Genomic DNA, 16103 nt, shown 5'->3' with positions numbered 1-16103 from the left:
CGCTCATCGCCGCGTCCTCGCGCAGACGCTCGGTCGCACGCACCCGGGGGAGCCGCGTCCTCCTCGCGGAGCCGCTCTCCCGAGAGTGAGCGGCACTCTCTCCGGGGGACTCCGGCCCCTCGCGGCGGCCCCGCGTCACAATGGCCTTGGGGCGCGACGCCGGCCCGCGTCACAGAGCCCCGGCGGGCTCCGCAGCGCACTGCGGCAGCCCTCCGCGCCCGCCTGGGCAGCCGGCTGCCCGGGGCTCGGCGTCGTCCTGACGACGGCGGGCCACTGGCGGCACGTCGCGGCAGCGTGTGGGGCACGGAGCGCTGCAGGCAGGGGCCGCTGCAGGCTCTCCCTGGGACGGTGGGCCTGGATACGGCGGGGCACGCAGTGCTGCCGGCCTCCGTGCTGCTTCGTGGCCGTCTGCGCTGGGCAGGCCCTCCCTGGGATGGCTTGCACGCCCTCGCTCTCTGCACTTGCTGGCACCAGCGACACACGGATCCATTGCCCCGTGCTCTGAGCCCAGCACTCAGCCAGGAGAGAATAAAGACAACACTGAATCAGAATTCTACATCTACAGGACTGGGTTTGTCATCTCCAGGAGCTGCCTGGTGTTTGCAGCTTCGTGCCTCTCCTCTCGCTGTCCCCTGATGCAGCTGCAGGTGCAAACCCTGCGCAGAACTGGGAGCACATTCCTGATGACAGCTGGCATCCGGCGGCGAGCCGCTGCGTGTGGTGCGGCTGCGGAACCTGAGGGGGACAGAGAGCTGTAGGCAAGGGGCAGAGGCGAGGCCCTGCCTGCTCTGTACATGGGTTTTCCCTGGGAAAATGAGCCTGCATATGGCAGGGCGCACACCGCTGCTGGCCTCCGTGCCAGTTGGTGGGACATTTGAGCTGGGCAGGCCCTCCCTGGGATGGCTTTCTGTCTGGGGACGTCCCTAGGCCATCCTCCGGTGCCTCTCTGAAGCACCTGGGGCTCTGTGCAGGTCCTCTGTCCTCTGCAGAAACCTTGGCAGCATGTGGTCTGGCAGCGGTTGCTATGGGAGACAGATAGCAATAGGCAAGGGGCAGGGTGGGCACCAGGCAAGGACCTGCGTGCTCCCCTAGCACAGCTTTTCCCTGGGAGGGAAAGCTGTCCTGGGCACAGCAGAATGGTGCGCATGGAGTGCTGCCAGCCTCCGAGCTGCTCACAGGGCTGATCAGGCTCAGCAGGCTCTCCATTTGGGGACATATCTGGGACATCTTCTGATGTCTCTCTGATACGACTGGAGTTCTGTGCACCTCCTCTGGCCTCTGCGGAAACCTGTGAGGGGAGAGCAAAACCAGCCCTGTAGGTTCCTTGCCAGCAATACTCCAAGTTCCAGGTTATCTTCTCCTGGTTTGTCAATCATGCCCCTCACATGAAGGTAAGCCGGGGTAACCCCGGATGTCCATCTTTCTGCATGGAGCTGGATGGAAAGAAGACAGTACCAGGCATCTCCCCACAGTGCACACTCCAGTACAGCTCCTGTCTTTGCCTTCATTTCACACTTGGTCCTGACCACATGGACTTCCCTCACCTTGTGCTTGAAATTGACTGTACTTTCTGCTCCTTTGCATGCAGATGAATGTCCCTCAGGTCTGGGTCCTGCAGCCACAGGGGAAGCTGAAGGCATGGTCTTCATCTCACCATATGAAGAACCAGAAATGCTTGGTGGCACACTGGCTGCCTCAGCAGCTTCTTCCTCATGGCTGTCTTCCCATTCTTCTTCCACACCCTCCACAGTATCAGGGCAAAAACAGGAGAGTGTGGGCGTGCTCTCAGCCATCACTGCAGTGTTCCTGGTATCCATATCCAGCATGCCGTGATCAGTGCTGGCATCGCTGGCAGCACTGTCAATGGTCTCTTACTGTGTGTACTTAATTCTAATATCCTGGCTTTGGGAAGCACAAGATGCAGGGAAGTGGCCATCCACCCTCGATGTCATGTTGCAGAGGTCCAGCATGCCCCAAGCAGTGTCGGCAGCACTGGCCCCGTCATCTGCTGCTTGGAGCACGAGAAGCCTGGGCGTGCCCACACTGTATGGCTCAGACACGTTCCTTACAGTGGACTACAGGCATCTGGAGGCCAAGACTGCCCCTTCAGCAAAAGCTGCCCCAAATGTTTCAGAATTGATTACTGCCCTACAGGAACAGGCTCATCCCTTTCTGGCTGCCATTGATGCCTAAGACAGCTGTTTTATGGTCCCCTTGAAGAAGGTGGAGGACAATCAATTTTGCATTTACTTGGAGGGAGTGCAATGCACAGTCACCTGATTACCCCAGGGGTACAGACACTCGCCCACTCTGGCGCTTGGAGCATAGGCACAGAAGCTGGAGAAGCTCACGTTGGACCACGGTGTCCGGATTTATCTGTATACTGATGATATCCTCATAAGGGGGAATGATGATGTCAATGTAGGGAATACCCAAGCCTTTGCAGTGAGACACCTGAGGAGCCCTGATCCAGCTGGGACACTCCTGGTCTCCTCTAGGTAGGTGTCTGGCCGTGCCACCCACCACCATGGAATTTCCCTGGGAGGACTGGCCTGGATATGGCAGCGCATGGAACGCTGTCAGCCTCCATGCCACTTGGTGGGCCATCTGAGCTTGACAGGTCCCTCCCTGGGATTGTTTTCTGTCTGGGGATGTACCTGGGCCATCCTCCGGTGCATCTCTGAAGCACACGGAGCTCTGTGCACGTTCTTCAGCCTCTGCAGAAACCTGTGTGAAGAGAACAAAACCACACACCTGTATGCCACTGGCTGGTGATGGTGTGGGTGCCAGGGGTCCAGGGGAGGGATCCCCTTTCCAGGCCCCTTTGATTGAAGGCAAGGCAGGAATAACAGAGGGGCTGTCCACCCTAATGCATGGAGCTGGTTGGAAAGGAGACAGCATCTCCAGGCATCTCCCCACAGCGCACACTCCAGGCACCACTCCTGCCTCTGCCTCCAATTCATGCCTGGTGCTGACCTTGCTCACCTCATGCTGAGGGCCCACATCTTCTGCTCCCTCACATGCTGACACATGCTCCTCAGTCATGGGATCTGCAGCTACAGATGAAGCTGAAGAAATGGCCTCCACCTCACCAGATGGCTCATCGGATGTGCTGGATGTGATGCTGACTGCCTCTGATGCAGCATCTTCCTCAGAGTCACATCCCCAGTCTTCCTCCACATTCTCCAGTGTTGAAGGGCAAGGACAGGAGGGCGGGTGCATGCCCTCATCTCTCACTGCATTGTCTCTGGCATCCAGTGTGCCCTCAGCAGTGCTGGCAGCACTGTCGCTGTCATCACTGGACTCTTCCAGTATAACTGGCAGTCTAACAGTCCACTTTCTGGAGTCACCAGAGTCAAGAAACCAGTTACCAGCCCGGGATGTCGTGGGCCAGATACCTGGCATGCCCTGACGAGCGCCAACATTATTGAATGCGTCACCTCTTGCCTGGAGCCTTCGCTGCCTGGGGCTTCTCACATTCCTTGGCCAGGAAATATTCCAGTGTGACAACATCTGCTCGTTTCTGTCCTCCTCACGAATTCTCCGCATTGCTGGGATCATAGGAGAGTACCCAGAGGGCTCCCTGTTGATCTCGCTGGGATCTGGCAGTCTCCGTGCTTCTCCCAGACCTTGTCCGGAGGATTCAGGCATGGCCATAGCTGATTCTTCTCTTTCTCCTCCCTTGGACATTGGCAAGGGGAGCGATACTGCATCAGTCTCCTCTGCAGAGCTTGCAGCCTCGGAAGAATCTGAGCTTTCTGCATCTTCCAGCACTGATACAGGTAAAGGCTCAAGGTGCCCTGCAGGCCCTGGCTCAGCATCCAGAAGAGATGGTGAACACACAGCGTGTACCTCATCAGATGGGGCAAGAGATGCAACTTGCAGGGTGCCAGATGACTGTCCTGCCGTTTCTATCTCTGCAGCCTCTTCCAACTCTAGCTGCGAGTCCTGGACTATAACACCTCTGGCTGAGGAATCATCAGAAGCAGAAAACTGGCCCTCAGCCCTCGATGTCACACTGCAGATGCTCAGCGTGCCCTGAGCACTGTCAGCTGCACTGGCACTGTCTTCTGTTGCTTGGGGCCTTAGCAGCGGGGGCACGCTCATGCTATTTGGCCAGGAGATGTTCCAGTGTGGCAGCATCTGGTCCTTCTTCGCCTCATCCCGGATTCTCTGGATTGCTGGGTGAACTGGAGGATATCCATATGCCTCCCCGTAGACCTCTCTGGGATCTTGCAACCTCTGTTCTTCTCCCAGAGACTGGTTGGAGAATTCAGGCATGGTGGTAGCCGTTTCTTCTTCTTCTCCCTCGCATGCTCGCCAGAAAAAAGGTGCTGCATTGGCCTCCTCTGGAAAGTATTCAGCCTTGGAAGAAGTTGAGTGTTCCCCATCTTCAGGACCTGTTACAGCCAAAGCCTCAAGGTGTCCTCCAGGCCCAGGGTCCGCAGCCAGAAGAGAAGCCGAAGGCATGCTGCCTGCCTCATCAGGTGAGGCAAGAGATGCGCTCCACAGTTTGCCAGGTGAACATCCTGCGGATTCCCTCTCAGCAGTCTCTTCTAATTCTTGCAGCTCAACCTGCACTCCAGCATCCCTGGTTCGGGAACCACCAGAGGCAGGAATCTGAGCCTCAGCCCTCGATGTCGCGGAGCGTACGCCCAGGTTTCCCTGAGCAGTGTTGGCAGCACTGGGCCTGGGCACGCTCACAGAGTTTGCCCACCGTGTGTTGCAACTGGACAACATCTGCGGTGTGTGCTGAGGTCTCGGGGCAAGTACTGGGAGTCTGCTGCCTCTAATGCCACGTCCTCCTCGCCAAGCCGCTCTCCCGAGAGTATGTAGATTTTCCTATTTAAACTTACACATTCACTGTCTAAATGCAAAGACTGACTGTGAAATATCACTTTGTTTAATTACCCTAAGTTTGCACATTGACTAGTGAGGCAAACAAAATGAAGCATTCCAAAACTGTGCTTATCAGAATGTTAAAATATCTTTCAAATTAAGATGGCGTATGAGACTTGGCCTTTTGATCTTTGAAACTACTCACCACTTACAAAGAAAAGGAAGCTATAACTGGAAAAACGGGTTATTTCTTTATCAAGGAGTTTAGATCCTCAAAGAGGCACCAAGTAGAGCTTTTTAATTAAGCTTGCTAAACAAATGCCTAATCTTTCTGTGCGAGTATTTGTTTTGCAGTAAGCAGCCCTTTTTGCCCTTCTTAAACATTGATTCATATCAGAGGCACTGCAAACACTGTATTTTAAGAAGATCATTAAGCCTGATTATTAAGACTGGGAGCAACACACAGAGCCACAGCAATTGTTGTAGCTGTTCCCAGGCTTCTTTGGAGAATCCTCGTGGCTGCTCTGGGTGATAGCTTGCTCCTGGCTGGCTGGAAGAGACTACACCTTTTATCCACAGATGGTACTAGTGGGTCTCAAACCCTCATTCAGCAATCAGCTGGTGAAGAGACAGACAACCAGGCAAATGAGGGCAGCAAGGAAAGACAGTGTGCAGCCTTCAGCAGTGCTTGCAGCGTGGCCACAGGGACACAGCAACTCTGCTGAAAGCTACACAGCATGAAGATGTGCTACGTGTTGTGACCACCGTGGGCTGGAGAAACAGTATGCCTTTAGCACATAGTAGATTTTAACCCAGAAGCACATCCCAAGAGAGGATGTGGTTGACCAGATGTTGTTTGAAGGGTATTTGGGGTGGCCTCATCTCAGGGAGTTGTGCTGTGGTCAGAGTGCAGAGGGACCACGTGAAGAAGCTGTAGGAAGTGGCAATCGCTGAGGAAGACAAACAAGGGTATGAACAGTCCATTTAGATACCTCACCCTCTGTTTCAAGGGAAGAGGAAAGCAGGAGACATATGACAGGCCGGCCCCTACAGACCGTGGGCACCACACGGAGCAGATCTCCATTGCAGCCATGAAGCAGCCCATGGTAGGCGCGGCCTGCAGGAGGCCGCAGCCATGTTGTGCCCACAGGAGCAGCCCCGGGCCGGAGCTGCGGCCATGGAGAAGGGCCGCGGTGGGGCAGGAGGGCTGGGCCAGCTGCTGCTCTTGAAGAGGAGAGTGTGGTGTTGAAGCTCTGGGGAAGTGCTGCCCGTGGGGCAGTTTCTACAGGATGGACTCCGGGGTACGGAGCCACTTTAGAGTAGCGCTTGAAGAGCTGCAGTCTGTCAGAAGCCCGTGAGGGATTGGTTTAGAAAAGATGGCTGCCGTGAGAGGGACCCTGTGTGGTGCAACATCAGAGCTTTAGGGACCGACCATAGCCCCAGTTCCCTGCTCCACTTAAGGGGACGACTTGGAAGAGAATGAGTGAATGGGAAAATGTTTTTAGTTTGCTTCTAGTTCCTCAGTGCTCTAGTCTGCTATTAACAGACAGAAACTTACATTCGTCCCCTAACTTGAGTCTGTTTTGCACACGATGGTCCTTGGTGAGAGATCTCCCTGTCCTTATCTCAACTGAAGCTCTCCTTCATTGTATTTTCATCCCTGTTCCTTTAAGAAGGGAGAGTGAAAGAGCAGCATGGTGGAGTGCAGCCAGCCAGCCCCGTTAAGCATACACACGTCTCCTGAATAGCCATGGCACTAGAGTGAAAATCTTATTCAGTGTATAAATTGAGACCACCATGGCTGGTAGTTAAAATCCTGCCAGCACACTCTCTTGTGTTTTGGAAAAAAAGGCTGGTTTTTTTTTTCTCCTGGAAATTTGTTCAGATATATTACTTAAAAACTTATTTCATTTGAAACCTGCAATAGTTTCAGATGCCTATATTGGCATTTTTTCTATTAATAGGAAATATATTGTCACTGGACTATATAGGAAGTGGGAAATAGTGTCACTGGATTTTTGTCTTCTATAAAATGTAAATAGTAATTGTATATAAATGTAAATATATAATAGCATAATATGTGGAATAATGGAAATGTCTATAAAATGTAAATATTTATATGAAGATATAAATTTGGCAGCAAAGTAGACATGGCAGTAATTTTTTGAGAATTGTTTGCTCATACATCTACATAATACAACAAAAATGTTAGTGCTTGTATGACAGCAAATTTTAAGTCCAAATCTGGAAATTCACTTATTTGAAAAGATGGGATGGGGGAGAGAATCAGAAAAAAAATGATTTGGTTGAGATAAAAACTGTTTACTAAGGCAGAAAAATAAGAGAGAAATTACAGTAGTGCTAATAATACATGCATACGTATATATACTTACAAAACAAATGATTCACAAGCAATTATCATCTGCCAGTCTCTCCCAAAGCAGTGGCTGCCCATCTCAGTCAAACCCGTCAGTTTTGAGGTTTTTTTCACCATGTCATACGGTATGGATTACCCTTGTGGCCTGTTTCATTAGAAAATGAAAAGCATGATGCAGCTCCCTTACTAGGGGTTCTGAAGGAGCAGTTAAGGTATAAAGAAAATAGCGATACTGTCGCCCATAGTTTGCCTCAAGAAAAAATCTACCCTCTAGAAGGATTGAAAGAAATGAAGGCAAGGCTAGACAAATTAGAGGCCTCTCCAGCCCAGATGCACCCTTTGATAAAAACCGAATATGCATTCAATAACAGGGAGGATCTAGATCCTCAAATGAATGTTAAAGGAATTCCCTTCTCAGCCACTGAACTAGCAAAATTGAAAAAAGATTTCAGCCGCTCTCCAAAGGAGTCAGAAAATGAGTATGTATGGAGGGTTAGTCTCACTGGTGGAGACCAGATACAGCTAATGGAAAAGGAAGCGGGAGGTTACTGGGGACCAGGAGTATTTTTAACTACTGGCAACAATGGTGCTCCCTGGTCCTTAACACAGAGGGCTGCCTATTGGGCAGGTGGTCTCAATCCTCTAGAAAAGGGATACCCTCTTGCTATTACTGGAACAGTCGACCAGTTAGTAGAGAGCGTTCAAAAGGCTGCTTGTCTCCAAATGATGTATGATAGAAAGCTGCAGCCACACCACGAATCACCTATGATGATGCCTGTTGATCCTGAGAGAATGACTGCTTTAATTAGGGGGCTTCCAGAGTCATTGAAACCCATAGGCATACAACTGCAAGGAAAGATACAAGCTATGTGTCAGGGAGAGAGAACCCGGGCAGCGTTAGAAGGAACTGTAACATCTAACCATCTGCAGTCAGGGGACGTATGGGCGTGGAAGAAGGCTGTCCAAGAGTTAATCAACTATGGAAGAAAATATGGGTCAGTGATTTCTTCCGCCAGTAAATTTGAGCCAAGGGAAGTAAGACTTGCAGCGGTCAGCCTTGCCCCCAGGCCACCTAGCCCAAAGCTCAGTGGGACTGGAAGGGTTTCATTGTCAGTAAAAACAGATAGGCGGAATATTGATCATAAAGGTAATTGTCTCTGGACACTGGGCTGGCAAAAGGATGCCCCGTGAGATCTGATGAATGGAATACCCACTGTCAGGTTAGAGAAATTAGTTAAGTGGTGGCCAGAACAAAAGCTCAAGACCTGGAAAGCAAAACCTGAGCAGCTATCCAATAAAAAACTGATGTCTTCGCCCCTCCCAAGTGACCGGGGTGGGGGCAGTGAAGGGTGGATGCATTAGAAAGCTTACCACAAAGGGAAACCAGATCCTCCATTTAACACCTTGTGTCTAAAGGCCTCACCACTCTTGCCAATTACCCCTGTGAGTCATGATCCAGAGGCTGATAAGCCAGGGAAACACTCTTATCTCCCTGGCCAGCCTGTGCGATTGACTCAGCTAACATGAGGCCAGTTCCCTAACCTTAACAGAATCCCTTACCAAATATCCTTGGAAGGCTAAAGACACCCCGAAAAAAGTAATATGAAATCAACACTTCCTCAATTGTTCCCTCATTTTTTAACCATATTTACAAAGCCCAAAAAGGGCAAGTTGGTTCTTGTTTTATTTTACAGAAGATCCCCGTGGGCACTTGACAGAAAGGCTAATTTTAAGGCTGATTTTAACCGTTTGTGTTTTGTGACAGAAATACTGAAGATTTGATCATGCTAGAATACTGAGTATACCTCTTAATTACATTTTTTTGGTTGCAATCATATTGTGTTTTGCATTGTTGTGAGTGTGGGTGGTGATTGATATCAGTCCTTGGATCTGTTAAATTTCACAACTGGGTTCAGAGTTCTTACAGGTCATCCTGGCTTACTGGTACTCCCTGCACAGTGATACCATTTCTTTTGACCCCTTCTTTCACCCCTTTTTTTCAAACTGATTATGATTTGCATGTGACTCCTCCACAGTGTTTCCAAATTCCTAACAAACTGGGAAATGAATCAAGAGACCCATCTAATATCTGTTAGATGTGGGCACAAAAGAAATCTATCGTAAAGCCTTTTGCACTGATGCTTTTCAGTGTCACACCAGTCCAGGAGTTCCATCCAAAACATGGTTGTTGGAAAGTGTCTAAGTTTTGATAAGAGACGTGTATGTTTCTGGGATTACTCCTCTTGATGGTTTATACTGTGGACTATCCTGCACACACTATCCTGTGAAAAATTCTGTAGACTGTAGCAATACTTGAACTTGCCAAACTAAGATTTATATCTCTCAGCATTTGAATTGCTTTGGAAATGTTCAAGTGGAGAGTTCTCGTGATACTAAATCATCTTAGAAAACATTACATGGCAAGTCCACATATTGTCAAATTGGACTAGATACGCTTTTGATGAATTCACTGAAGTGTAATATTGTATGGGTGTTCATAAACACCACAACCTCTACTGAAGAATTCCCATCTGGATCTTGGCTTACACTGGGAGTTCCTGGGTGGGGAAAGCAGCTGACACAAATAGCTCTATTTGTTTTACTTACTGATTTAATATTATTGGCTATTGTTAAAGGTATGGTTATTGCCAAATGTACAGTTGTCTCTTTTCACTTTCTAATTTTTATTCATTATGGAACGTTCGTGTCACCACTCCTGAAGAGTCACAGGTGGTGTCTGTGGCAAATTGAATGACTCTAATTGTTGTCTAAAAATGGAATGATAATGAAAATGTTGCTGAACAAATTGCCCACGGGAGAAACGTATCCTTTTTCCTGTGCTGTTGCAACTCTTATGTTTGTTTCTTGTATGGCTCCATGTTTGATTCAACTTTTATACAAGGAGTTGTATCCTCCATGTACTTTGTAACCACTTCAACTGATGATGAACAAGTCCAACAAATCAGGGCAACCTCTGTAACCAAGCCCAAGAAATTCTTCATAACAACTGTAACATTTAACCCCCCTTCCCACTCCTCTTTTCCCTTATGCTTACTTTTTTTTTTTTTTTCTTACTTTCTTTTTTCTCTTTTCCTCACCACCATGGAGGGTCACTTATGCTTCATTTCAAGCAATCTTTGAGCCACGTGGTGGTGTGAGAATTCTTTGATTTTTTTTTTTTTTTGGCTCAAAGCTTGCTTCCTGAGGTATTTCTTGTGATAAGGCTGCCTTGTCTAGGAGATGAGTGATGGGTGTTGCTGTGTGGCAATCAACATCACTGTGTGGACAATTTTAGCTGTTTGCCTTTGGTAGGGAGTGCTCAGGACTGCTTACTGGTGGAAGATATAGCCTGTGACCAAATAACTCCAGCTTGCTATGAGACTGGGCGATGATACCATTGTATCCTGTGAAGGCAAGATACAAGTGGGCACCTCCCTGCTCCCTCTTATCTACTGGCAAGGCCCAGAAGAAAGGAACAAAAGGGGTTCTTTCTGAGATCCCAAAGCCAGAAGCTGCCACTCCAAAGAGAGCTGACTTTGGACTTATAAATAAGTTTGTACTACCACTGAAAAGTTGCCATCATCGCTGTAGTCACTGTCATCGCCAACAGAACAACAATGCTCGGCAACCCACCACTACTGAAGATCAGTGACTGAACTATCATGCTGGATCCATGGTGGTGACTATCTCCCTCTTGCTTCCTATAAAGACTCCTTTCTTCCAGGAAACATTCCAGGCCAGGCTTGATCCAGAGGCAGAAGAGACGGATGCAGAGGTAGGGAACCCAGTCCACCTTGGGGGGTGGAAACAAGGTTGGAAAAAGGTGATCTTTGAGATCCCATCAAACCCATCCCTAGAGGTGTTCAAGGCCAGATTGGATGGGGCCCTGGGCAATCTGGACTAGTATTAAATGGGGAGGTTGGTGGCCCTGCCTGTGGCAGGAGGATTGGAGATTCATGAACTGTGCAATCAAGGGATAATAGCATCTGCAAACTTTCCTTATAACTCTCCTGTATGGACAGTGTGGAAGTCTAACGGCAAATGGAGACCTAGAGTGGACTAAAGGCGTCTGGACTAAAGGACTGCCCCTTCAGCAAAAGCTGCCCCAAATGGGCCTTCTAGGTAGGTGTCTGGCCGTGCTCTCACCCCTACAGGCACAGCGGTGCTCTCCCACCAGGGCTGCCCCTTTCAGAGCCCCTCACCCCCTTCATCGCAGCCCACCTCACACACACACCGGCTCAGCCAGCTCACACTTTGCAAGTCACAAATCACTCTCCCTTGCACGCCCACGCTCTCTGCACTTGCTGCCACCACCGACACATGGATCCATTGCCCCGTGCTCTGAGCCCAGTAGTCGCACTCAGAGACCAACCATGCATGAGTGACAGATCAGACAGCACTCAGGCAGGATAGAATAAAGATGGCATTTAATCAGAATTCTATGTTGACAGGATGGAATCAGAATTCTGCATTGACAAGATGGAATCAGAATTCTACGTTGACAGGATGGAATCAGAATTCGACATTGACAAAATGGAATCAGAATTCTATGTAGACATGATGGAATCAGAATTCTATGTTGACAAGATGGAATCAGAATTCTACGTTGACAGGATGGAATCATAATTTGACACTGACAAGATGGAATTAGGCATCTCTGGGGTGCTGCCTGGTGTTTGCAGCCTCGTGCTTCTCCTCTTGCTGTCCCCTGATGCAGCTGCAGGTGCAAATCCTGCGCAGAGCCCGGAGCACATTCCTGATGACAGCTGGCATCCGGCGGCGAGCCGCTGCTGTCTTCATCTTACCAGCTGAGGAATGAGAAATGCTTGGTGGCACACTGACTGCCTCAGCAGCTTCTTCCTCACGGTTGTCCTCCCATTCTTCTTCCACACCCACCATGGTATCAGGGCAAAAACAGGAGGGCGTGGGCATGCTCTCAGCCATCACTGCAGTGTCCCTGGCATCCAGCATGCTGTGAGCGGTGCTGGCATCACTGGCAGCATCGTCAATGATCGCTTCCTCTGCATACTTAATTCCAATACCCCAGCTTTGGGAATCACAAGAGGCAGGAAAGTGGCCATCTGCCCTCGATGTAGTGGCGCAGATGTCCAGCATGCCCCAAGCAGTGTCGGCAGCATTGGCACCATCATCTGCTGCTTGGAGCACGAGAAGCCTGGGCATGCCCACACTGTATGGCTCAGACTTGTTCCCAGTAGACAACATCTGCTCCCTTCTTGCCTCGTCACGGATTCTCCGGATTGCTGGGTGAATTGGAGGACATCCATAGACCTTCCAGTACATCTCTCCGAGATCTTGCAGAATTGATGGTTCTCCTAGAGATTGACTGGAGGACTCAGGCATGGCCATAGCTGGTTCTTCTCCTTCTTCTCCCTCACTCAATGACAGGAAGAAGGGTGCTTCGCTGGCCACCTCCGGAGAGTGCGCTGCTGTGAAACAGTCCGAGTCTTCCACATCTTCAGGCACAGATATAGGCAATGGCTCAAGGTGTCCTCTAAGCCCAGCACCTACATCCAGAAGCGAAGCTGAACGTGATATTTCTGCCTCATCAGACTGGGCAAGACATGCATTCTGCAGGTCACCAGATGACTGTCCTGCAGTTCCTGTCTCAACAACCTCTTCCGAATCATGGTGTACATCCCACATTCCCGCATCCCAGGATAGGAGGTCCCCTGCCACAGGAATGGGGCCCTCCACCATCGATGTTGTGGTGCAGGTCTCCAGCATACTCTGAACAGTGTCAGTAGCACTGGCACTGTCATGTGCTGCTTGGGGTCTTAGCAGCCTGAGGATGCTCTCATTGCATGGGCAGGAGATGTTCCAGGTGGACAACATCTGCTCCTTCCTTGCCTCATCCTGAATTCTACGAATTGCTGGGAAAATTGGAGAATATCCATAAGTCTCCCTGTAGAGCTCTCTGGGATCTTGCAGTCTTGATGGTTCCCCCTTAGCTTGTTTGGACAATTCCAGCACAGGCATAGCTTCTTCTTCTCCCTCGGACACTGACAAGCGGAGAGATGCTGCATCAGCATTCTCTACAGAGCGTGCAGCCTCGGAAGAATCTGAGCTTTCTGCATCTTCCAGCACTGATGCAGGCAGAGGCTCAAGGTGTTCTACAGGCCCTGGATCAGCATCCAGAAGAGATGGTGAACACACGGTGTGTGCCTCATCCGACTGGGCAAGACATGCACTCTGCAGGTCACCAGATGACTGTCCTGCAGATTCTGTCTCAGCAGCCTCTTCCGAATCATGCTGTTCATCCTGCACGCCAGCATCCCCGGATATGAACTCTCCTGGTGCAGGAATGGGGCCCTCCACCATCGATGTTGTGGTGCAGGTCTCCAGCATACTCTCAACAGTGTCGGTAGCACTGGCACTGTCATGTGCTGCTTGGGGTCTCAGCAGCCTGAGCATGCTCTCGTTGCTTGGCCAGGAGATGTTCCAGGTGGACAACATCTGCTCCTTCCTCGCCTCATTCTGAATTCTATGAATTGCTGGGAAAATTGGAGAATATCCATAGGTCTCCCCGTAGATCTCTCTGGCATCTTGCAGTTTTGGTGTTTCTCCCAGAGGTTCTTTGGACAATTCCAGCACAGGCATAGCTATTTCTTCTTCTCCTCCCTTGCATGCTGACAGGAGTGGTGCTGCATTGACCTCCTCTGGACAGTGCGTGGTCTCGTTTTCTGCATTTTCAGGCACTGATGCAGGCAATGGCTCAAGCTGTCCTGCAGGCCCAAGACCAGCGCCCAGAAGAGAAGCTGAACACACTGTCTCTGCCTCATCAGACAGGGCAAGACATGCATTCTGCAGGTCACCAGATGACTGTCTTGCAGTTCCTGTCTCAACAATCTCTTCTAAATCATGCGGTTCATCCCGCACTCCAGCATCCCAGGAGGGGAGCTCCCCTGGTGCAGGAAAGAGGCCCTCCACCATCACTGTTGTGGTGCAGGTGTCCAGCATACCCTGAGCACTGTTGGTAGCACTGGCACTGGCATGTGCTGCTTGGGGTCTTAGCAGCCTGAGCATGCTCAGATTTGGCCAGGAGATGTTCCAGCTGGACAACATCTGCTCCCTCCTTGCCTCATCCCGAATTCTCCAGATTGCTGGGTGTACTGGAGAACATCTGTAGGCCACCTGGTTGACCCCTCTGGGATCTTGCAGTCTCAGTGCTGCTCCCAGAGCTTGTTTGAAGGCTTCAGGCATGGTGGTGGCAGTTACGTCTCTTTCTCCCCCCTCACACACTCTTGGGAACAGCACTGCATTATTGGCCTCCTCTGGAGAGTGTGCAGCCTTGGGAGAATCTAGGTTGCCTGCATCTTCAGGCACTAATGCAGGCAGGGGCTCCTTGTCTTGCTCTTTGCCGCCTGCCTGCCCTTCTGGGCCCTTCTGAGCTGCTCTGGAAGATGGTGTAGTGGCAGCACGAGTGTCTGTGCTGCCCTCCTGAGCATCTCTCCAAGCTGCGTGGACTTTCCCAGCCTTGGTGGTCAGTCCCTGGGCCGTTCCTGCTGGTGTTCTCAGGCTGCTGGTAGGTGCTTGGCGCCCTGGTACTGCCAGCTGCACTCCGGCTCTTGGGCTTGCGGCTGCAGCACAGCTCAGGGACACCACGTAGTTCTGTCTGGGTCTGGCACTGCGACGCCCGAGAACAGCTGAGACTTCCAGGGCTGCACCCCGGCTCTCAGCCCCTGCTGTCCCATCCTGGACATGCAAGGTTCCCGGAGGTCTCGGGGCAAGGACTGGGAGTCTGCTGCCCCTGATGCCCACGGCACGTGCTCTGCCACTTGGAGATGGTGTGGAAGAGGCTGCCGCTGGCAGAGCAGGCAGCTTGCAGACCCCAGAAGCTGCTGCTGCACGCCTGGGTGCTGCTGCCGGCAGCCCCGCCCGCCTTAAGCGAGGCAGCAAGGGTGGCTGAGGCTGTCTGCTTTGGCCACTGGCACCGCCGCCGGTCGCCGACTCCAGGAACTGCCGCCCGCCCGCCTGCAAGAGAAGCCGAGGAGAAAGGCCGAGTGAGCGCGGTCCTCGCCGCTCGCGCCGCACGCAGCACCGAGGGCAGCGCTCAGCCCGCGGGCGGCTGCCGCCCCGCTCCCCACAGCCGCACCGGCACAGGGCGGTCCCCACGCGGCGCGGGAAGACGTCCGGCCCCGCCTCCCTCGGGCTCCCTACCTGTGCGCGGCGGCTCCCGGAGGCCCGCGCGCTCTCCGGGCCGGGCAGCGGCGGCAGACGGACGCCGCGGAGGGACGAGCCCGGGCTCCGGCCGCCCGGCGGCACCACCTGCGGGGAGAAGGAGAACCGGGATGGAGGCGGCGAAGGCGCGGCCGGCGTCCCCCGCGGCGGCGACTTCGACGGCCGCCGGCGGCCCGGCCGAGCCCGAGCGCCTCCCTCCCCGGCCCGCACCTGTCGGCGGTCGCGCACGCGTGGCAGCCCCGCGTCGGGCTGGCGGTCGTCCTTCTTCTCCCGCTCCTCGCTCATCGCCGCGTCCTCGCGCAGACGCTCGGTCGCACGCACCCGGGGGAGCCGCGTCCTCCTCGCGGAGCCGCTCTCCCGAGAGTGAGCGGCACTCTCTCCGGGGGACTCCGGCCCCTCGCGGCGGCCCCGCGTCACAATGGCCTTGGGGCGCGACGCCGGCCCGCGTCACAGAGCCCCGGCGGGCTCCGCAGCGCACTGCGGCAGCCCTCCGCGCCCGCCTGGGCAGCCGGCTGCCCGGGGCTCGGCGTCGTCCTGACGACGGCGGGCCACTGGCGGCACGTCGCGGCAGCGTGTGGGGCACGGAGCGCTGCAGGCAGGGGCCGCTGCAGGCTCTCCCTGGGACGGTGGGCCTGGATACGGCGGGGCACGCAGTGCTGCCGGCCTCCGTGCTGCTTCGTGGCCGTCT

At 52.5% G+C, this 16103-nt stretch overlaps 1 protein-coding gene across 1 annotated transcript; it reads right to left on the bottom strand.

The window, feature by feature from the left end:
• Positions 1-559: 559 nt before the first annotated feature.
• On the bottom strand, positions 560-15700 carry LOC149916735 (uncharacterized). Its single transcript, XM_090145757.1, has 6 exons — positions 15322-15700; positions 12022-13236; positions 10550-10620; positions 2986-4842; positions 2658-2727; positions 560-735 (listed from the first exon to the last, which is right to left on the bottom strand). Exons 1-6 carry the CDS (start codon positions 15698-15700, stop codon positions 560-562), a joined length of 3768 nt encoding a protein of 1255 aa, XP_090001883.1.
• Positions 15701-16103: the final 403 nt, after the last annotated feature.

This window comes from Phasianus colchicus, chromosome 9 (genome assembly GCF_987193195.1).
Source record: "Phasianus colchicus chromosome 9, bPhaCol1.hap1.1, whole genome shotgun sequence".
In the NCBI taxonomy this organism is placed as follows: domain Eukaryota; kingdom Metazoa; phylum Chordata; class Aves; order Galliformes; family Phasianidae; genus Phasianus; species Phasianus colchicus.
The sequence above is the reverse complement of the archived record's forward strand: the minus strand, read 5'-3'. Positions and strand labels throughout refer to the sequence as shown.

Excerpts from the sequence above, each read along its gene's own strand:
- LOC149916735 (XM_090145757.1), bottom strand. The coding sequence starts at position 15,700 with ATGAGCGAGGAGCGGGAGAAGAAGGACGACCGCCAGCCCGACGCGGGG. Across the intron at positions 13,237-15,321 it reads CGCCCTGTGCCGGTGCGGCT|TGTCCGAGGGAGAAGAAGAA; the intron begins GTGGGGAGCGGG and ends TCCGCTTGTCAG. Across the intron at positions 4,843-10,549 it reads ACAGGCTATATCTTCCACCA|GAAAATCTACATACTCTCGG; the intron begins GTAAGCAGTCCT and ends AAGTTTAAATAG.